We start from the raw sequence: 23,804 nt of genomic DNA, 5'->3' as shown, positions 1-23,804 counted from the left end.
GGCAGAAGGAAAGGGAGAGGGAGAATCCCAAGCACGCTCCCTGATGTGTGCAGAGCCCAACATGGGGCTCTATCCCACGACCCTGAGTTCATGACCTGAGCTGAAATCAAGAGTCAGATGCCTAACCCACTGTGCCACCCAGGCATCCCCCACATTGTAAGCATTTTAAATAGAGATATTAAGAGTGAAAAAATTAGATCACCAAATACAAATAGATTTCAAATAACCATAAAAGTAAACATCAGTATTAAAGAGCATACCGCAGTACCCTGGGGTTCCACACACTGTCTTCATGAGTACTTGATGTTCCACAATTTTAGAGAGTCCGAAATCAGCTAACAACACAAGAGAAAAATTTAATGAAATCAGTCTTTTCTCAGCTTTTATAAGATGACAGAATACTTCTGCTATTCAAAATAAAACGGACTCATTTGTTTTTGTATCTGATGATTGGATAAAGAAGGGGACCAGTCACCTGGGAGAAGAAACTGAAAAATAATAATAACAGTAATTCGAATCTTGCTTTAAATTGGAGAAAAATATGACTCCCAAATACATTTTGTGCTCTTCTCTATAATTCCCAGCTTCTAGCAAATAAGCTATTTGTTCTTGAAGTAACAGTTGCAATAGATATATTTTGTCTAATGTTAACTCTGAGATTTATGAAACAGTAGCTCTAAAGTACAATATAGAATTAGTGATATAGAATTAGCATTCCAAGGGAGAAATCAAAATTAAAAAAATTAGGCTTTTGTGAATGTCAAAGACATGAACAGAAATATCAAAAGGTTCATTCGCTTCAAAATAACGTCATTCCTTAGTGTATCTGATGGATAAGGATTTACTCTCATATGAGGAATGTAACACTTTTTTTTTTTTTGCAAAAATTTCTTTATTTATTCCTCAGAATATTACTTAGGTAAAATATTACCCAAAGTTGCTACCATTATGGTCTATTTGCTGGGCTACTTCTCTCTCACTCAGGAAACATCAGGAAACCGTTCAAGGCCATTCTTCAAGAGAGGCAGGTGCAGAATTGATGCCATTTTAGACTTCAAAGATAAACCCACATTTCCGCGGAGGTGCTGATCCTTATCAGGGAAAGCAGCAGGAAGTCCTTTAGAAAGAAAGCCTCTCCTGTCTAAATTAGTATCTATCCATCCATTTAAAGAAATTTCTTTAGGGATAAAATCTTTGAAAGTGATGTCAAAGGAAATGGAAGTCTCCCTGCTGTTCACCGCCTTTCAGGAGTGATTACAAGAACAAGCCCGGCTGCCTAACAGGACTTCAGTATTTTTTCTTTGGGTTCTTGCATTCATAAAGCACATTATGTTGTCTGGGCTCTTCCATGATATGTATAACTTAATTTTCAAAGGTGTTAACACTTCTAATGCAGTGAACTTATCAGATTAACATTATACAGGCCAGCACGAAAAGAACAATGTCCTTCAGAGGATTTAACACAGATTCTGCTAAGGAGAATTCCTATAAAATAAGTTCTGTTATTATTACTTGCTAATGAAAAGACAGGGAAAGTAACATTTAATATGCTTTTTTTCTAAAATGCTGATTTAAAGGACTCTTTGAGTAGACTGGAATTTCACAAAGTTCCTTTGTGGTTCTTCAAAATGCTTATTGGGAGAAAAAACAAGGTTCCCAGAGTCAAGGAAGGCTTGGGAAAAGCCTCACAATACACTAATTTAGATGTCAGTTTACACATTAGTGTTTTTAGAGTTCTGAAAAGTCCTGCAGAAATAAAAAATCTTGTTTAAGTTGGCATTTCCCAATTTATCTGACCAACTCAGCACTTCCACAAACCACTCCCCCCCCCCCCCCCCCCCCACCCCCCCCTCCACCCCCCGGCAAAGGGAATTAGAGTATTTACTCTTGTTCGCTCAGCTGAGGAACCAGTGTTCTGTGGAGTGCACTCTGAGAAATACGGATCTTAATTTATCTCTGTTCATATAAACAAGTGACTCAGATCCTAAATTCGCTGATAGGTACTAAGCATTTTGTGTCAAAATCCTTGAATTTCTAAAATTAAGCTCCAACTAATCTATGGAATAAAAAGTAACAAAAAAAAGAAGTGTTATGTTATCTGTGATTTTCTTCTATATAAACTTATCTACAAAATACACCATCAACCTACTGAAGTCCCTGTCATTTCTAAGAGCTATGTATCTTTTGTGTCCAGAACTGGAGCACCAACTTCTAGGCACTGCTTCCAGATAAATGTATCAGGAAAAAACTCAGACTTCCAAAACAATGCATTATTCCTTTACAGACACAAAATATCCAAGGAAATTAAATGAAGGCAAAACTGGATGGAAAAATATTTTAAAATTCTAATGAATAAATTTCTTCTGCTCTGGGAAAGGGGTCATAAGACTTCAGGAAATGTCCTCACCGATTTTGAGCGGTGCATCTGGGGCTGGAGTTGCATAGAGAAGATTCTCTGGTTTGAGATCACGATGGACAATCCCATTTTCATGTAGGTACTAAATAGGGAACATAATGGAGTAACATTCCAGTAACCGTATTTATGGTTCCAACATTTATGTTTAATCTTTTCAGAATTAGAATAATCTTTACTATGTTATGTAATTTGACAACACACGTATATGATTTAAAAATAAACACAATAGGAAAATAAGTTTATACTACACATAATTCAAGAACAGCTTATATACAGTTACCTAAAAGTGAAATGCAGTTTAAAGCGTATAAAACCAATTGCTAGAAATAAAATATTTACTCCTCAGAGAATATTAGTTGGCAGTTCTCTTTATGCATATTACCATATAAGTTCAAATCCGCTAACTATCATTATAATAAAGTCAAGGTTCTGTGTATTTAAATTTGTCTGGTTTATTATCTGAATAAAGCATAATTATATGTGTCATTTTAGAAGCTCACAACCATAGCAAAGACTTAATAATTATTGTTCGAACAGGTATTTAGATGTGAGTAATTATTATAGAGGACTATCCTTAATATGATAAATATTGTTTAAAGATGCTAAATGCTCTCATAGGCTCTTCTGAGGATTAGTAAATCCAACTATCAATATAAAGTGGCATATTTGAGATGATCTTAAAGATTGCTCCTAGCAACTCTACTCATTTTATTATATTTTAAATTATTTTGTAAATTGTGTTATCACACGTGTAACATACTCTCACTGTGAATGTGGAAGTCTTACCTGATGCTGCTTCCCCTAGCCTCAGATCCCTCTCCAAAAGTAATCACTCATCACTTTGAAATGGTTTGAATATTTTTCTATGAATTCACAAACATGAATATATGTATGCAAGGAAATACTCCTGATTTTTTCATTTTCTTACATAAATGTATGATTAATATTAATTTTTTACATTGTTTTTTCATTTAACAATATGTCTTTGAAACCTTTCCCACAAATCACTACAGATTATTCTATTTAACACTTGTGTCCATTTTGTTGAATGCATCATAATTTATTTTGCTAGTCCCTTTTTGACGGACATTCAAGTTTTTAAAAATTACTAATAATGCAGTAATAAGCCTTCTAGCACTTGGATATTTGGGTGGTTTTGCTTGTGCTTCTCTAGGACAAAGAGCTGGAAGCAGGTCTGGTGGGGTCAAAAGGTAGATTTAAAATTTTTAAACTCCACTGATATTTACTCACACAAACAGTGTGTTTATTATGTTTTCCCAACATCTTTACCAAATCCGTACTTTTAACTTTTGCTGAGCTGCAGTGCAAACACTGTATCTTAGGTTTGGTTTAATTTGTCGTTCTCTGTTTACTGGTGTAGTATCTGCTTTTTGGTTTTCCTCTTCTGTGAACTGCCCATTTGTATCCTTTGCCCATTTTTCTGCTGGGTTAAGAGAAAAAATTGCCAGGGTACTTCAGTTCTTCTCCTTTCCTATCTCCTAGGGGAAGGGAGGGAGTCTCTTCTTTCTCTGCAAGCCAAGTAAGAGAAGGTGGACAGCTTCAAGGTTATAATTTGTGGTGCTTGACATGTCTCGCTTAGTGATTTGGGGAAACAGGAACTGATACCCAGCTCACTCGTGAAAACGAGAGGTGGTTAGAACGGGAGTAAGAAGAGGGGGCTTCAGTGAGATTCAGCTGCCCTTGAAGAAGAACTGAACAAGGCTGCTCATTTCTCACAGGTTCCATGTGGGCTGTGCAGAAGGGAACCACACATGAGTCTCCCTGAAGAATGTTTCGTGCTGGGGTGATGCCATCTCATCTCAGCACCACAGGAAGCAGAACATGAGGGAGGTGGCATCGGCGGTTGAGGAACCACTGACTCCTCAGAGACGTACTACCTGAAGTGAGAGAACTGCCCTGCAGTGGGTCTCTGTAGAGCCATCAGTGGTGTCCCACAGGGAAAGAACATCGGCATTTGTCACCAGACACACCCAGAGACCACAGATGCCAGACCATAACTGCACCAGTGTGGGAAGACCTTTGCTAACCCTCCCCCTCCTCCCCCTCTCCTCACTGTCGCCCTCACAACAACCCTAGAAGGAGCACGATCGGTTGGTGGATAAAGAGAAAGAGCATAAAATAACAAGTATTCCCATCCCCTTCTATTTACAAATTACAGAACTCTAAGGTCCATGTTGGGGAAAGGAGGGAGTTTAAAGTTGAATGAGTCTAAAATCTTGGTCTCTTCCTTTCCCAAGAGTGACTGGAGAAGCTACAGAAATGGCTTGAAATTTCATTCATGAAGGAGAGGAATGGACAAGCTCACTCCTTAATGCCCTATACACTTACTGTATTCCAAGCACTACTATCAACACCTTGTACCTATCAACTTATTTAATCTTCGTAGCAGCCCTGTGAGGTAAGTCATATTAATGCTTGTTTCGCAAATGAGAAAGCTGAAGCATAAAGAGGCCAGAGATGTGTGCAATGTCACAACTAGACACCTGGAGTTGGGATTCAGACGCAGGCATGTGGTGGCGGAGTCACAGCCTTGCCCACTACATGACTCCCAAGCAGATGCTTGATTGTGTAGGGTGGGCATGGGAGGAGAACACGGCAAAGGAGAGGAGGGGAGAATGATGAAGGAGCGGGAAGGCCATGGGAAGGGGAGGATTGGTGGGAAGGCAGAGCGCCATGCTCAGCCTTAGTGAAAACCCACCAGACCCCCGAGGAGGAAGATGCTATATCTTGCATAAGCTGAGTTTGAAGGCAAAAATGCGTTTCTCATATAGTTGCTTTGGAACATACCTAAGAATTACAGTTTGGGATCAATGGAAAATACTGATCTCCCCCACTTCCAATCTAACTCAATTAAGAAGCTCCATTGCTTTGGGAAGAAAATTACACCGAAAATAGCAACACAATAACAACAAATGAGATAAACTTACAAGCATTGGTTTAGCAAAGTACTAATTATGCAAAGACGCTCATTAAATATTGTTCTGGCTTTCTTGAACAGAAATGGTAGTTTTGTGTTCTAAGCCCAAATCAAATAAAACAAAACAAAACGACACCATTTGGCACTCCATAGAGGAGAGCTAAACCAGATAACAGAAGAAAAATTTTAGAAAAAATAATAGATTTAAGAGCTAGCACTAACAGAGGGACAAATTTAAAAACAAAATAAAGCAATGAAATACTGAAGGTCATGGGCTTTTAAAAATATAGGCAGGAATCATTTGCTATAAATTACTTGGTGTAGAAAGATTATGAAAAGTCAAGATATAATCATGTACACATGTGGTAGGGGGCATTTAAATGTATTGACTGACAAAATGGCAGGAGTCAGTATTTTATTTTTGCTTAGATCCACTGATTGCCTTTAACCAAGAGTTAGTATTTTTAACTTTTACATTATCTCAAGGCAGGAAGCCAAGCAAAAAGGAAAACATGGAATATGATCTTTTGTCTTCCCCCCCAAAAGATACAATTGTTAGAAGCAGCCACACTTTGAGAGCACCAGTTCTCAAACGTCCTGGTCTCAGGACCCCTTTATAGTAAAAAAAAAAAAAAAAATATTGAGAACCTCCAGGAGTTTTTGCTTATATCAGTTACATCTAACATTAGTTACTATGATTAGTAGTTAAAAACGAGAAATAAAAAAATTAATTTATTAAAAAAACAAATTCATGACATATTGACAAACATTTTCTAATAAAAATGTATTTTCTAAAACAAAAAAATTAATGAGTGCTGTGTTATTGTTTTAAAGTTTTTCAAATCTCTTTAATTTCTGGTTTAATAGAAGACAGCTGGATTCTCCTATCTGCTTCTGCACAGTCTACTGTAAAATCACAGGACACACACTGTACTTGAAACACCTTCATAGTATGACAAAATAGTTCTGACCTCACAGACCATCTAAAAGGGGGTCCCAGGGATCCTCCAGGAACCCTTAGACTATACTTTGAAAACTTCTGTCTTAGAGCATCTGAGGACATAAAAAGGGCAGTTTAAGAGCTGAATAATACGCACACTGACATTTATTTTCAAAGTGGGTTTTAAATGAAATACACACCTCTAATGTCATCAAGCACTGATCTTAACTGACCACATCAAGATCACTATACATGAAGTGAAGAAAAGGAAATCGGGAAAAACGTCCCCCAAAATTGTGTATTCATGGGAAATTGTGCAAAGACATATCACATCAGTGATACAGAATTGATTAAGAAATATCCAATTATGGAGAAAGAGACCCTATCAAGATATTCTTGATCTTAGCTACAGTTTATTTAAGTCATGAGGATTCGATACAAATAGACAAAAGGATAGGAGAAATTGAGAAATGAGATAATTGCATATTCTAGAATAAACCAAGTGTTGAAAGTAATCATAATTAAAGTAAACAAAGGCAAGCAATAATATTAAAAACTAAACGCCACTTTGGAAGACCTCTAAAACTAACAGTTTAATGGAGAAAGAAATAATAAATCTGACAACTGTAGCATCTAACTACTGAATCTTGAAAAATCGTAACCTTTAATAAAGAAATTGGAAGACCAAATAACCAGGTGTATATGAATTTAATTAAAACTTTAAGGAATAAAAAGAAGAAAAAGGAGGTGGAAAAGGAAGAGGCAGAGAAGCACAATTAATTTACTGCTCAGTTTTTTAAAAGTATATTACCTTTTTAGAAAAAAATCATAAAGAAATAAGTCAGTAAAAGAAAGACAAATACCATACGATTTCACTCATATGTGCAATTTAAGACACAAAACAGATGAGCATAGGGGAAGGGAAAGAAAAATAAAATAAGATGAAAATAGAGAGGAGACAAACCATAAGAGACTCCTAGTGATAGAGAACAAACTGAGGGTTGCGGGAGGGGAGGTGTGGGGGGGGGATCGAGTAAGTGGGTGATGGGCATTAAGGAGGGCACTTGATGTAATGAGCACTGGATGTTGTATTCAACTGCTGAATCACTGATACAGTACATGGTAATTAAATTGAATTGAAGTAAAAAAATTAAAAAAAGAAAAAAGAAGAAAGCATAGAATGACAAATATTTTATCTGCAGAGTCATCAAAGTAGGTAACAGTATCTTTTTAAGGATTTTATAATGGTGCATTTAATGCACTGGTGCCAAGGGCATATCTTTGCAAAGTACTGTATCAAATATTATACACTTGGTTTTGGTCAAGGGTTGACAGAAGAAATAAGCATAATAAGGTTTTTGTGGCATTATTTTTGAAACAAGTGAACAACAGCATGAGAGGCGCTGTGGGGCAATACTCCCCAAGTATGCCATATATTAGCTGTGAGACCTGAAAACAATCTGTCTCCCTGCAACTCCCAGGTTCCCCATCAGTAGCACCCACTTCAAAGGTTGTACTGAGAATCAGAGGTGAGGCATGGAGGCACTCAGCATGGACTGGATATTCTGTTTTATAAATGGTAGCTGTTGTTCCATGTCTCTTATACACTAAATTACAATTAGAAATCCTTTGAGACTTGGAAAACTTGCTCTTTCCTGAAGTATCAAAGGACACTTTGATCAGAAAATATTTGCTTTTTATTTCATCACATTTTCCTCTTCTGTTTTGGTGGCCAAAAATGCAATGTACAAGCGATTTCAATCACAATTAGCTAGCCTAGTTTGGACATATTCACTTCTCCCTCTCTCTGTTTTTTAGGAAATTCCTTTTTCCACTTTAATAGCTTTATTTTGTACGCATTCTTCACTTAATTTGCCACAACTCCTTTTCCCAAGAAGATGCATTATAAATTATAGAGTAATAGAATGTATTATATATTAGTCTTCTTCACCCTGGATATAAGTCTAAGGGAAATAGAAATGGAAATTATTATATTTGTGTTCAGAGTTTCCAAGAACATTTAGAAGATACAAAAGGAACAAAGTATGTGGCAATTAGGATTTGAAACATTCTTACTATATCTTTTCTCCATTAGAAGACAAAGAATTACTATGATAAATAGTATTTGTCACTGATAAAGAGTCGCATTTCAAAGCCTGTTGTTTTGCTTAAGCTCCATTCTCCTTCTCAGGCTCTTCTTCAGGAGCCATCCTGGGGTGCTGCTGTGGGATCCTATTTCACTATTTCACTCTTTCCTCCCTCCCTACTCAGAGGCACTCACTCCTGCCTTTTCTCCCACTTCTCACTTGCTATTCCCTCTTTCTTCCCTTTCATCATTATACATGATGCTCTAGACTGGGTAGCATCACCATCAAAAAGAAACAAGGAACACGTTCTGCATGGAGCACTGGGTGTTATACACAAGCAATGAATCATGGAACACTACATCAAAAACTAATGATGTAATGTATGGTGATTAACATAACAATAAAAATTTAAAGAAAAAAAAAGAAACAAGGAAAAGAAAACAATCATCACCTCCATAGTCTCTCGAATGCACTCATTCCTGTCCTGCTCTCTCGCTGCCCTCAGCTATTTCCTACTCTCCTAGGTCTCCTCTCACAGCTTCCATTTTCTTCCCTCTCCTTTTCTTCAACACACCAGAATTTTATTTTAGACCTCATCAAACCCAACACACACTTTCTGACTCTTTATTTGACGTTTGGCCTCTGAGCACATGGTCTTGTCTCTCAGTTGGACTCCCAATCTTCTGGGGCTCTTGCCACACTGGCTGCCTGGTGCTCACTCTTTGCTCTCCCCTCAGCCTCCCCTGCCCCCCACCCCGGCCCCGTCTCTGACTAGCTCAGCACCTTCTGCTTTTCCTTGGTTTCCAGAGTGAGCTCACTGAAAGCCACAAATAAAGTACCACTTATCCAATATGTCCCAAATCTCTATTGCCTTCCCAACCACTCTGTGGCTCCGACTCCATAGAACTTTCTACTCTCCATTCCATTTGAATGTCTCACACATGTTTCAAGCTCAACATTTCCAAAACCAAACATTATTTACCCTAAATCTACTCCTGCACCTATATTTCCAAACTCAACAAATGACATCATCGATTTGGCCACGCCAGAAACCTGGGTTTACCCAACTCCTCCATCTCCTTTACCAATACATTCAATCCATGATCTGTGACCTTGGGTAGCCCTCCCTCCTTAGTGCCTCATGCATCTCTCTGCCCCTTGTTCTCACTTAACTGCTCTTACCTTCAGCCAGGCCACTAACACGTTTCCCTCTTAATTACACTGATGACTAGCTTAATTACCAGCCTCCCAACTTCCAGGGTTGTTCCCCTGCGGCTCATGCTCCACAGTGGCATGAGAATAATTTTTTTTTAAAGATTTTATTTATTTATTTGAGAGAGAGAGAATGAGAGATAGAGAGCACGAGAGGGAAGAGGGTCAGAGGGAGAAGCAGACTCCCCGCTGAGCAGGAAACCGACGCGGGACTCAATCCTGGGACTCCAGGATCATGACCTGAGCCGAAGGCAGTCGTTCAACCAACTGAGCCACCCAGGAGCCCGAGAATAATTTTTTAAATGCGCAAATTTGGTCACATCATGCCGCTGCTTATAATCTTCAGCATCTTTCCATTGCTTTGGTCATGCAGGGCAACAACAATGTTGTATTTGATTTTGTATCCCTTGAGCAGAGGTCACAAACTCTCTAGGGGCCAGGAAGATAACCTGAAAGAATGAAGGAATTTGACAGAGTGTAAAATAAAAGGAAGACATGGGGAAGTCCCAGGGACTGCCTCTGTCCCTGGAAAGCGTGGCCCCTTAAGAGGCAAAGGAGACTCAGATTCAGCCAACTGTTGTCAGGCAGGAATGCAGGCCCTATTTTGCCAGCTCTTCTGATTTTTCAAGGCAAGACAGAAATTCAGATTTTCTGATGTAAAATATTACAAATTTTAAATGTTGGCACTAAAGTTGAAAATTTTAAAAGCCTGAACAGGGTACAAACAAAACACTCTGCAGGGTGTGATTCCCACTTTGGAATTTAAAACAGGCCTTGGAACTCAGTAGGTGCTCAATAAACATTTGTGAAGTATATCAATAAATACACGAATTTTTTTTCTGACTCCGCTTCTTAAATGAGATCTTTACTAAGACTGTGCTGGTAGCCTTCTATTTTGCTATGAACTCTCTCTGAGCCTGTACGTCTATTCCCTTCCTTCCAGCTACTTCTTATAGCCCCCCAAAAGTACACATGTGTATAAGCAAATAGTGTGGTAGGGTTATAATTAATTTTAATTTTTTCTTCTATGAAATTTAACTATAAAAATCATATATTATTTAGATAATGAATTTTTAAAAACATAAATTTTATATAAGTTGCAGGCATTTCATGTTGGCTTATTCTGAATACCATGCAGCTGCTATGAATGATGTGCTCTGAAGATAAATATGTACATCGAGTTGGTAACTACGTCTGGTCTCAAATGAACTACAGACACGATGCCACTATACTGCTAGCAGTTTAAGACTGTAAAGACTATTCCATGATAGTATCCCAAAAGGATGTTCTAGTTCAAACTGTTGTTTTCTTAAGCTCCAGGCCCATATGTCCACCTGCCCAGGTCTCATTTCCAGCTGGCTGTCTCACGGATACCTTAAGTTCAACATGTCTAAAACTGAACTCTTGACCTTCTTCCAGCCCTGTTCCCTTCATTCTTCCCACCTCAAAATTTAATGCCTCGGTGAACTCAAGTGTTGAGGTCAGAAACTGTTTCTCTCTTCTCCCCTAGTGCCTCCATCCTATTCACAGCAGAGTGCTGTGAATTCCAATTCCAAAATGTCTCCAGAATCGCCCTGCTTCTCTCCATGGCACTGCCATGATCTTAGCTAGACCACGTTAACTCTCTTTGATTTCCAACATGGCCCCACCTTCAATCTATTGTCCACACAGCAACATAAGAGAACAGGCCATTTCTTCTCCTTGGGAAGCTCTTCAATGGCTTCCTATTACTTTATCCTAGCTTTTGAGGTGTTGGTTGTCTAACTCCTGACTTCCCCTCCAGCCTCATATTCTGCTCCTTTCCCCCTCTCTTACTCTGGTCTACCCATACTGACTTTCATTCAATTCCTCCCAAGCCCAAATTTTTTTCCCACCTCAGCATCCTTTTCTGGCTACCCCTCTTCCTGGAATGCTTTTTTACCTTGTTTTTTTTTTTTTTTTTTAACCTGGCCAGCCCTCCTCATCCTCAGGACTCAACTTAAAATGTCAGTTCCTCAGGGAGGCTGTATCTGTCCTTCCAAACTAAAATACGTGCCCACCCTTATATGTTCTCATGGATACCTCCTATTTTTCTTTACGGCATGTCCGTTTCTTTGCAAGCTTTATGTTTAGGACGTCTCCCTCACTAGACTAAAAATCCATGAAGACAAGGAAGTTTTTACCTGGTTCCTCAGATATTAGTGCCTGGCACTAAGTATGTACTCAAAAAATATTTCTGAATGATCATCAAATAACTCAGTTTTCCTATAGTCATGTATGTTGTTCTACTTTTTGAGTCATTAACTTATAGATATTCAAAGAATGGTGGTAGTCTGCAAATGATATTCATTTGCCATTATTAATATGTAATAGAAGTTCAAATTTTCGTGCTTAAATTGTAGCAATATATTTCCATAGCAACATCACTGTGATAAATTTAACTGAAATAAGGCTCAGCATCTGTGTGCTTATGAAACATACTATACTTATTGGATAATAATACTTAGCCACTTCAAAGGTGCTTTGACATTTACAGCATCACTCTGAGAAAAGCCAAAACCCAGTAAGAACATTTTAACTCTAAGATCAGGCAAAAGGATTTCATCCTCATAATGATATCTTGAATAATTATATAGTTTTTATTCTTCTGTAGTAGAGTTGATAGTTATGGCTGAATTAATTTCTTCACATCCTTTGAAGTTGATCCGAATATCCAACACAACATATGCCTCAGGGGAGTTTGGGCAAAGAGAGTCGAAAATTCATCTGTTAGTTTTCTCTTCAGTTTCCTTCATGTCTCAAACATTCATAAATTGTACTTGCCAGTGTAAGAAAATGGAACTGAGTAGTAATTTGGCCTGCTATAATGACATGTTAATGAACAGTGGGCAAGCCAAAGTCCTCTGTTTGTAAATGAAGGCACCATGCTGGACCCCCCAGTGGTGCACTTGAAAAGCACCCAGCCTGCTGCTGTCCCTGAATAAGGTTCTTTGCTTTAGATTTGGGGTGTGGCTTAGAAGTGTCTAGATAAAGCAAAGCTGGGCATTTTGGAGTAGCAATGGTGTAGCTGGAGTAACGATGTCAAGGGGAAAGGGAGCAGGATGCTAACAGAGAGGATAATTAGGAATGCCACTGGGTAGGAAAACCTGGAGTGTCAGGTTAGAGCACTTGATAGGCAAAGAGGTCATGAAAAACAGACTCTAGACCTTGTTTCTGACTTTGGTATGAGTCTCCTGGTGTGCAAAGTCAGAGTGAAGTAATAGGGATACTTTCAACAGGTTAGAAATTCATTTTCCTGTCTATACATAAGTGTGCATGTTATAAAAGTCTACTAAGTACATATTGGTAAGACTGGTCTATATAGTTCTAGTGGGAAGTATAATTTTATCTATACTATTTTGCTGAGATTCAACTCAAAATCTAAAATATTCACTCAACACTTAAATGAAGCACTTATCATTGCTTTCAAGAACAATTATTAAGTAAATGACTATCATTTTAAATTATGCAAAAATATCAATGGAAAAAGTGATGTGTTCTGATTTAAATAGACAAGTCTCAGGCTAAGAGAATACAAAAAAGAAAACTGAAGTAATGTACATGTAATCAACAAAGAAATCAATATATAAAATGTTTTTGTATATAAGATTGAAGAACACGCATGTTGTGGGACAACTTTCTGAGGGGCTGTTGAGAATGTTTAGAGAGGGTAGGCATGTGATAATTTCATTCTCTTATTTCCAATGTATGTGGTCAGATTTCAGGAAAGATGAGATTTTAGGAATGGAAGCTATGAAAAGTCTTGACCAATTAAATGGAGGTTGTATTCAAGAGATAATACATCACTTGGAAAATGGTCCAAAAATCATCTGCAGTTACAGAAAAAGAAGCAGCAATCGCATTTCTGTAATGAGAAAGAAGAGAGCAGGTTGGAGCACAAAAGAAACAACAGGAGCTCCTGAAACTGCATGCTCCTGTCAAGAGATGATAAGAGTCCACAGATAAGCTGAATGAACAGGATTGAGGATAAATGCATAAAATATTCTATGTTCAAGCAAAGGGATGAACTTCCTCACAAGGAAGAGGAAGCTGGAAATATTATTATAAGAGATCACTGTACTTCAGATTACCATAAATGCTTTATACGTTAACAAGTCAAGAGTAGATATTTGAGGATATATTACAGAAAGAAAGTTTCTGGATGCAAGTAAAATGTATATCAAATATGACAAAGAGTGAAAATCTATACATTTTTCTTGGAAAATATTTATATCCACAGATGTATAAATGACTCCTAAATCACATATGCATTGAACTAGAAAGTAGAAATTAAAAAAAAAAAAAAAAAAAAGCCCAAATATATTTTACCATTGGGTCTTTCAAAAAAAAAAATGCAATCACCAAAAGCTCAAAGATAATACTGCTGCTCTGAATTCAGGGGGTGTCTAGACATGTAATTAAACTCTCTCTATGGTCCTAACAAAAACCGTGTCATTGTGTAATGAAAGCTACTGCATAGTAATTTAGTTTAATTACAGCTATGCTGTGTTCAATGGGCTGTGTGTGGCTAATTGATAACGTCTCAGGAGTTGGTAGGGGGAAGTTTGAATCTCTTTAAAAATCTAACAGGACAAAGAAGAACCAGTCATTAAAGAAAGAAAACGGTATTCTGACTATAGCTCTCCTTTGGGAAGAAAAATTAAACTGCATGAATTTGCTCTTCTCTACTCCTCGGGAACTTCAGAATCAATACCTATAAATTTAATTAAGAACTCCAAAGTGAATACTCTACCTTTGTGTCATATCTGCCTTGGAGACCTACCACTACCACTGTCTTTATACTTGACCTCTACTCTCTGATGCCTTCAGAATTACCAACAGAATATATTGGAAAGGCAGTAGGTGACTACTATCTCCCGTGACCAGATCAACAGGCGTGGTTAGGATTGGCTGGCGGTGAGATCTATGGTAAACCTCTATCTGTAGAGCATCCCAGGACCAGAGGAATCTACCTTCAGGAAAGCAGCCAAGTGCTGGGGCTTCTCATTTATTAGCCAAGTACCTATATTCTCATTTATTCCTCCTTTTCTCTCACTAGTCTTGGCCATTCAGCCATACTTCCACTTCCAAAATACATCTCACATCTACTCTTTTTATCTACACTGTTACCAATAAGTACATAGTCCTTCATATTCTCTACTGGCACTATTAACATTTATCTCCTAACCACCCCCACCCACATCCCTACACCTAGGTCATCTTTCTAAAACACATATTAACTCATGTCAATCCTCTAGTTTAAAAACAAAAACATTGTGGTTTTGATTTGTATTTCCCTGATGGCTAGTGATGTTGAAAATTTTTTCATGTGTCTGTTAGCCATTTGTCTGTCTTCTTTGGAGAAGTGTCTGTTCACGTCTTCTGCCCATTTATTGACTGAAATAAGTCAAGCAGAGAAAGACAATTATCATATGGTTTCACTCATATGTGGAACATAAAGAATAGTATGGAGGACCACAGGGGAAGGGAGAGAAAACAATGGGAAGAAATCAGAGGGGGAGACAAACCATGAGAGACTCTGGACTCCAGGAACCAAACTGAGGGTCACAGAAGGGAGGGAGTTGGGGTATGGGGTAACTGGGTGGGTATTGAGGAGGGCACATGTGGTGATGAGCACTGGGTATTATACACAACTAAGGAATCATTGAACATCAAAAACTAAAAAAAAAACAAAAAACAAAAAAAACCCCTAATGATGTACTATATGCTGGGTAATTGAACATAATAATAAAAATAATAATTTAAAAAAATAATAAAAAATAAAAACAAAAACATTCAGGGTGCCTGGGTGGCTCAGTTGCTTGAGAGTCTGACTCTTGATTTTGGCTCGGGTTATGATCTCAGGGTGGTGAGATCAAGGCCCATGTTGGGCTCTGCGCTAGGTGGGGAGTCTGCTTGGGATTCTCTCTTTCTTTCCCTCTGCCCCTCCCCACTCCACGCTCTCTCTCTAAAATAAATAAATCTTTAAAAATAAATAAAACAAAAACAAAAACAATCCAGCCTTAAGGGCTCCTCATTGCCTATAAGTTAAGTCTAATATTTTCAGTATGAAAATAAAGTTACATCAAAATTTGCCCCCAATTTCTGACTGTGCATCATTTTGGGACAATTCTTACCATGCACTAACTACAAAGCCTTACTTATTATTCCCGAATCATGCCATACATATTCCCACTTGGTTCCCAGATAATAATAATCTTTCATGTGCCAAACTGTATTGTCTAAAGATTCTTGCAACAGTATTACACATCCAAAACTCTTCCAGAATCTTTCTACTTCCCATCTAGAGATGAAGTCTAACCCTTCCCCTCCCACCGAATTTGGTCTGTGACTTGCTAGAACCAACAGAATGCAATGGAAGTGACAGTGTGTGACTTCTGAGGTTAGAACATAAAAGCCAATGCAGCTTCTACCTTGTGTGCTAAATGCTCATTTTTAGATCCCTAAGCTGCCACATAAGAAGTCTTATGATCCTAAGGCCATGATATTTTAAGAATGTTGGGCAACATAGACAAGCCATGCATCGTTGTTCCAGTTGACAGTCCCTGCTGAGGTCCTGCGTGGCAGACATTTCAAGTGCCAGATATGTGAGTGAAGACACCTCTAAATGATTCCTGTTTCCAGCCATCAAGCCACTAAACCTTTGAGTCTTCCCAGCCCAAACTCCAGACATGATGGAGCAAAGACAGTCATCATTCCCACCAGAGATATATGTGAGCAGAGAATATGTGAGCACAATAAAGTAGTTGTTTCAAGCTGGTAGGTTTGGGGGTCATTTGTTAACATAGCAACAGTACCTGGAACACGTCATAACCCAGATTACATACCACCTCCTCTGTGAAATTTTCCTCTAATCCCACAAGCAAAATAAATATCATTTTCTCTGCTCCTCCCAGTAGCATTTTCTTCATATCCCTGTAATACTCTGATATTATTATTATAGTTAATTGTATACTTGTCTATCAAAGTAATAGATAAATTCCTTGAGAGCAGGGATTATTTTATTCACTTTTGTACCCATAGACTCTAGGCAAAGGGTCTGGTATGTTTTTGATAAATGTTCGTTGAGAAAAATGTGTGCAAGAAGGAGAATGAATGATCAGAATTATGGGTTGAATGAGGCTCTATGACAGGCATCAACAAATAGACATAAAATCCCAGGGAACAGCTAGAATTCATTTTTAGGTCTAGCACATATTGGCACTTACAGATGTTTGTTATATAAATAAAATGGTGGAACCACTGAGTTGAGACAGGAAATAGCTCCTAATACCTCCGGATTAGAATAAATGTCCTATGATATCTATCCCAATTCATAATTGGGATTATGAATTCATAATTTTGTGGCTCTGTGTTCAAGAAACTTAATGAACTCAACTCATCCTGCTCTTTGTTTAAGGCAGTATTAATAGCTGCCCTTGGCCAGCAGGCTAGAGAGTGAATACAACATAAATCAATCAGTTCTATTTTATAGTGTATAACCAAACCTACTCTAGTATTGTAGGTATGCTAGTGATGAATTAGGTTGTGTATGTCTAATAAAATCCTTATTTTGCCTTCACTTTTGAAAGTTGTTTTCACTGAGTTGAGAATATTAGGCTGCTTTTTTTTCCTTACAATACTTTGATGTCTCTTACTTGCATTACTTCTGATGAAAATTTAATGTCATCCTTATCTTTGTTCTTCTGATGTGATGTGTCTTTTATCTGGATGCTTTTATGGTATTTTACTTTAGTTTTAAGAAAATTGAATATGCGGTGCCTTGGTATCATATTCTTCATGTTTCTTGTGCTTGACATTTGTTAAGATTCTTGGATGTGTGGCTTTACAAGTTTCATTAAATATGGGCTAACCTGCATATTATTTCTTCAAATATAATTCTATCTCCCATCATTCTTCAATGACTTCAATTATATATATGTAGTTATATATGCAGTGTGCATATGTGTGTGTATATATATGTGTGTGTGTGTGTGTGTGTGTGTGTGTGTATACTTGAAGTTGTTCCAAAGCTTACTGATGTTCTGTTCATTTTGTTTTCAGCCTTTTTTCTGTGTTCCACCTTCGATGGTTTTTAATGCTATGTCTTCAAGTTCACTTTCTTTTATTTCTGAAATGTCTAATTTGCTGTTCATTACATGCAGTATACTTTTCAACTCAGATACTATAGTTTTCATCTCTAGATGTCTAATTTCAGTCTTTTTTTTAAATAGTTTCCACATATATAGTTTACATCTTCACTCTTTCCTCTACCTTCTTGAATATATGGAATACAGTAATAGCTATTTTAATGTCTCTCTATACTACTGATTTCATTTGTGTCACTTCTAAGGCTATTTCTTTTGATTCATTTTTTTCCCCTGCTTTCATCCAGTCTCACTCTGGATGTGCTTATTACTGCATGCACTTCTTATAATTTTGACTGGGTACAAGACACTATGATTTTATCTTGCTGGGTGCTGGACAAATACAGATGTATTCGTGATCTTTTTTAGTTCTGTTCTTAATGCAGTTAAGGTACACTACTTGTAAATAGTTTGATCCTTTTGAGGCTTGCTTTCAAACTTTGTTAAAACTGTCTACTCTATCTATTGGAAATGCAAACTCTTCCCATCCCTATCTGAGCTGCAAGCATTGTTCCCTCTAATCTGTGGTTCTTTTCCTGGCCTCAGGTAGTTCCCTCGCATGCATGTGCTGATCAGTACTCACCAGAAGATCTGGGGGGAAGGGTATCTGCAGCTTCCCAGAGATTTCTCTCAGAGCAGCTCTCTCCTCTTAGGCACTCTGCTCTGTGAACTTTGGTCTCCTTGGCTTCCCAGACTCTATTCTGTCTCAACCCAGGGAGACTGTGGGGCTCCTCTTGGCTTTTCCTCTCTGTATGGCAGCCTGAAAACTCTCTCCAAGCAATTGTATGGCTCATATTATTTGCACTCCCTTTTTCAAGGATCACTGTCCTGGGCTACCTGATGTTCAATGTCTGAAAACCATGTTGCATAGTTTTTGTTTTTTTGTTTCAGAGAGAGTGTAAATTAGTCCCTTTTACTCCATCTTCTCTAGAAGCAGACATTACCACCATTACTCCAGATACTTTAAATGTTTTCTACTTGATACCTAAAATTGGAATTATCCTCAGTATTTGAGACCATTTTGAATGTATTACTGCTATTAGTGTACCAGTTAAAGCTGTTAAGGAAAGAAAAAATGACAAATGTGAGAAACCCTGCACTTAGTTCAATGTTGATCAAAACTTCTACAGTATTTATTTATAAGTTTCTGAGGTTTCCTATAGTAAAGAAAAAATAATTTCAGCTTGCTCCTTGGTTAGAAAGAATTTCTTCCGTTTTTGTGAGCCTATGGGAGTGCTTGAGAGATGTGCCAGATGTGATGTGCATCCATAGTCTCTTATGTAGAGATATAAAAGATAAAAATCATATTAAATAAGTTAAAGAGAGGCAATAGTGCTTGGCTTAGAGATAATCCTCTGGAAAATTCTTAAATCTATAAAACAGTTGAATCAATGTTTTAACCATTAAAGGCCATATTTTAAATAAAGATGAAGTGCTTATTTATTAATATTCTACTCTTTGTACAATGTTTACATAATTTATGATTTCTAAATCTTTTAAGATATATTAATAAAAAAATGAACATTTACCAAAATAGGAAAAAAAATTTAATAGTTTCCAGATATGATGTGGATGTGTTGATATGAGGAATTAAATTGAAGGTTACTCATTTTCAGATACTAGTATCAACAGTCCATTTAGTAATTAAAATATTTCAGTGATGCTCCAGAAAATTATAAAATAAGTCAAATTTGCCTAAATATGGTGATTGCTCAGAGATTCTCTATGCTTTATGACAATTAGAAAATCTCTTGATCTTCACAGATAAAAGTGAACAAATGATCTATCATGTTCTGTGACATTTCATTTAAAGGAAAGAAAATACAATTTTATCAAACCTCTGAAGGTGTCAATATGTTGAAGTTGCTTCTAAGCGTTAAGTGGCCTCAACTCATCTATACTTTAAAAAACATCAAGTGCCTATATTAGAATATTAAGTCTTATTAAAGAAGGTTTCAGATTATAATAAATTTAGATAATCAAGGTATTTTACAGGCAAATTCTTTTAAAGCCCTCGCTAAAGGATTACTCTAAGAATTCTAGAGCCAGTCCAGACTTGAAGAGATTATTTAGAATAGGAATCTCAAACTCAAATACTGCTAAAGGAGGGGCAGATAACATGAGAGTGAAGTGGGCAAAACCCTATTTAAATTTAAATATTTTTATTTAATAACTTTTCTATAGCACTTACTATGTGACAGGCACTGTTCCAAGTGATGTACCTAATATATCAAACCTATTATACCCTACGTGTATTATGTTAACCCTATAAATAATATTAATATATATAATTCCATTATCTCCATTTTACACATAAAGAACAGCCAAGTTAAATAACATGCTGAAGTTCATATAGTTAGTAGCAGTTCTGGGATTTGAATCCAGTGTCCGGCCTGGAATCTGTGCTCTTACTCACTAGGCTGGGGAACAGTGGATTATGGTAAATGGAGACAGTATATCCTACCTCCAAAGCTCTTCACAATATTTGAAAGCATTGGAAGCTGCTATTTAAGAGTCAACCTGGTCATCAGCAGGCTCTGGAGCTGTGTATGCCAGGTTAAGACCAATCTGAATAATCAGCCCATGAGTGCTGCACTGTATTTGTGACCCTCAAAAAACTGGCATGAAAAGGTAACTACTTGAAAAAAGAAATACAATAATTAAATGGAAGCTGAATTTGGCTACAAAGTATTGAATAAGAAGTCTTCTACCCAATTTCTTACTATTGACTCACATCAGGGATGTTTAACGTTCCATCATTCTGGATATTGATAAAGTTACAGAGCTGACTGCACCTGGAAGACTTACATCTGTGGAGCTATTATTATTCCCACCTACACTTGTCCTAAAAAGAATGGAATATGCATTTGCACATATTCTTAATTTATTTGAGACAGATTTAATTTTTTAATTATAGCATGTAAGGCGATTCTCGTTATGTCAAATATGTAGTTTTCAAGAGCTGGATCCAAGAGTAAAAAAGCACAGGCAAACATAAAGAGGTATACCTGCTGCAAAGCACCTGTGTCTTTAAAAAAATGTGAATTTTTTCCTGCTATGTGATCTTTAAAATGGATGTATCTCACTTGTCTTGTTTCAGGGCTGGCCCTTGAATTCTTGCCATGCTAAGGCCTTGTCTGCTCCTCTGTGTCTCTGGCTTTGGGCTGAACAGAGTCTATAGCAGGTTACTATAGAGGAAAGCAGACAGCAGAGGACTTAAGAGCATAAACTCTGAAGTCATCTTTGGTTTTGCGTTCTAGTCCTGATTCTGCTATGAGCCAGCTGTATGATCTTGGAAAAGCTGCTTAATCTTTCTGGGTCTCAGTTTCTTCATCTGTGAAATTAATATAATGAACAGCCTTATAGGTATGAGGAGTAAGGGAAATGATGTACATAAAGCTGTTAGCTAAAGCTTGGTCCACAGTAAGTACTTATTAACACATGGTAGTGATGGCTGGTATTACTATTATTGAGGTAGCCTCATGTGTTCCAATTACATATTCCTCTCAAGATTCTTCTTTCAGTTTTCTAGCAAAATCTAGCATAAGCATTTAGCCTCTTTACTAAATGGCCTACTACATGGATAAACAGAAGGTTTGAACATTGTGAATTAGTGTGTAATAAGGCACTTTCTCAATGATATTCAACTTAAAATAAGGTGGCATTTCTGGAATTCTGCAGGATCCAGCGCCATTAAACCCTGAGTTTCTGTAACAATAACTTCATAGACAAAAGTTAGGAAGATAATTTAAAAGTTAGATACATTTTGGATGAGTTCAAACATTCAAAGGAATATTTCAAAGGATAAATCACACAGATGGTCAGAACCCATAACATGTTCAACGTATTACTCATAAAAAATGTAAGTGTTTCAAGGTTAAAGTGTGAGGAGTAGAAACCAAGACTAGCCTGTAAAGTGTATGCATGAGAAATTCTGTTGTTTTTTTTTTTTAAAGATTTTATTTATTTATTTATTTGAGAAAGAGAGAATAAGAGATAGCACGAGGAGAGGAAAGAGGGTCAGAGGGAGAAGCAGACTCCCTGCCAAGCAGGGAGCCCGACGCCCGACGTGGGACTCAATCCCGGGACTCTAGGATCATGACCTGAGCGGAAGGCAGTCGCTTAACCAACTGAGCCACCCAGGCGCCCGAGAAATTTTGTTTTTAACATGGATTTTCCCCTGTATCTATCAGCATGTCAAGTTCTATGAAATTAGAGGTATATTTTCCAAAACAGAGAGAAATATGCCATGTAAATGTATTTAAATTTTAAAATACATTATACTCCATGAAAAGCGCTCTCCTGGAAAATTGGATTAGCATTATCATTTTTGAAAGTAATGTGATTTTTGAAAGTAATGTGATTTAACAGTTTATTGAATTATTAAATGAATTAGAAGTCCTATTGTCTTTTAGAAGCCATGGATATAAGGCCAATTCTAAAATATTCCCAGCACTCAAAATGCTGGGATCCTAAACAAGATTTTGTAAACAACTGGATTCAAGTCAATGAATATGTATTGTGTTTGTTATGTGCTATGAATACAAAGGGGCATAAGGAGTTTGTGTGTGTGTTTGTAAGGGGGGGTAGAGGGCAGAGGAAAATGATGAAAGATACAGATGAATAAATCATTATTCCTAGCCTAAAGATAATCTGCCTCCCTTCAGGAGACAGGCTCATGTACAACTAACCAAAATACAGGATGGCTAGTGCTATACACCAGTGGTGGAAAATGCACGGGAGTGCAGAGAAGATGCAGATTTGCTGAAATTCTGAACTTATATCTCTCAGGAAAAGAAAAAGATAAAAATAAAAACAAATATATGCATTTAGCTTCAGAATTTATTAAAGGTGAATGAAGGAGGGGGAAGAACCTTAGATTAAGGTTCAGAAGTTCCCTAAGAAATGGGCCAGAGAGTCATAGAAACTGAAATAGCTCAAATGTTCCACCTGCTTTGAGTTAAAGAGGTAAGGGCAGAAAATTATTCAAAGCCCATAAGACTGCTTAAGTTAGTGGACTTCTGTACAGATTAAAACTTAAAAGACCTAGAGTCCCAAAGGCTGATAAAGAAGACTTGTACACATGCCTGGCAATTTGGTCAAACCTAGACTGGGAGTTTTAACAACTTTGGTTCCACTATTTGTACAACTGTGCAAAAGCCAATTTCTCTGAGCTTTGGTTGGTACATAATTGTAAAATGGGGGAAAAGCTATTGCTGCTTTTCTCACAGGAAGAGCTGTGGAAACTGACACGCACCTGCTCGGGTTACTGACCTTCAAGGATAAAGAAGGGATTCTTAGACCTGTAGGCAGAAAAAAGTAGACCATCTCAAAGAAGAGAAATATAAAGCTGGTGTCAGATTTTTGCAAGGCAGGTTTCAGTGCAAGGAGACTACAGAGGAATGCATACTGACTGCTGAGGTTAGAACCAAGCATCCTGCAAATTTATAGTATGTCCTGCAAGTATAAAGTGGCCATAAAAGTCACGAAAGAACTCAGGGGATATATTGCTGCTATGTCTTTCTGGAAAGAGGAAAAAACAAACAAGGAAAAAGACTCAAAGAAAATAAACAAACAAAATCCCGACTACTTGAATGAATAAATTCAGCCACATAAGAAATAAAGAGAAAGAAAGGTGGTAAAGGGTTGGTGATGGCCATCAAGTCCATTTAAATGTAGAACCCAAAAAAACAAACAAGATGCAGAATATAAATGATATGAACCTTACCAACGTAAAACAGAGATATGATAAGAAGGAATTTGAAGGTGGAGGTCATATAGAAGAAGTGTATGTATGTTAATTTCCTTATTTTTCTCGGTAGAAAGAGGGTGGTGATACTGCTTACGTTTAATGAAACATAAAATAGAGGCTGAAGGATGTTGTTTAAAGTTATAAAAGGAAAATCACCAGAAGAACTAAAAATATAAATGCATACACAAGCTCACTAAGCTCACAACAAGATATGGAAGCAACCTAAGTGTCCATCCAGAGATGGATGGATAAAGATGTGACATATGTGTGTTTGTATGTGTGTGTGTGTGTGTG

At 37.3% G+C, this 23,804-nt stretch overlaps 1 protein-coding gene across 6 annotated transcripts in view; it reads right to left on the bottom strand.

The window, feature by feature from the left end:
- Positions 1-23,804, bottom strand: part of CAMK4 (calcium/calmodulin dependent protein kinase IV) — a 325,141-nt gene that overhangs the window by 33,316 nt on the left and 268,021 nt on the right. For all 6 annotated transcript variants that reach the window (XM_073889115.1, XM_025866880.2, XM_073889130.1 and 3 more), the window contains 2 exons: positions 2,408-2,498; positions 261-335 (listed from right to left, as the gene is read on the bottom strand). In XM_073889115.1, coding sequence (XP_073745216.1) covers positions 261-335; positions 2,408-2,498 — 166 coding nt within the window. The remainder of the gene's footprint in view (positions 1-260; positions 336-2,407; positions 2,499-23,804) is intronic.

The sequence above is a fragment of the Callorhinus ursinus genome, unplaced genomic scaffold, assembly GCF_003265705.2.
Source record: "Callorhinus ursinus isolate GAN/ISIS: 27379988/994484 unplaced genomic scaffold, GSC_fseal_2.0 scaffold3, whole genome shotgun sequence".
Lineage (NCBI taxonomy): Eukaryota > Metazoa > Chordata > Mammalia > Carnivora > Otariidae > Callorhinus > Callorhinus ursinus.
This window is presented reverse-complemented; position numbering and strand designations above follow the sequence as displayed.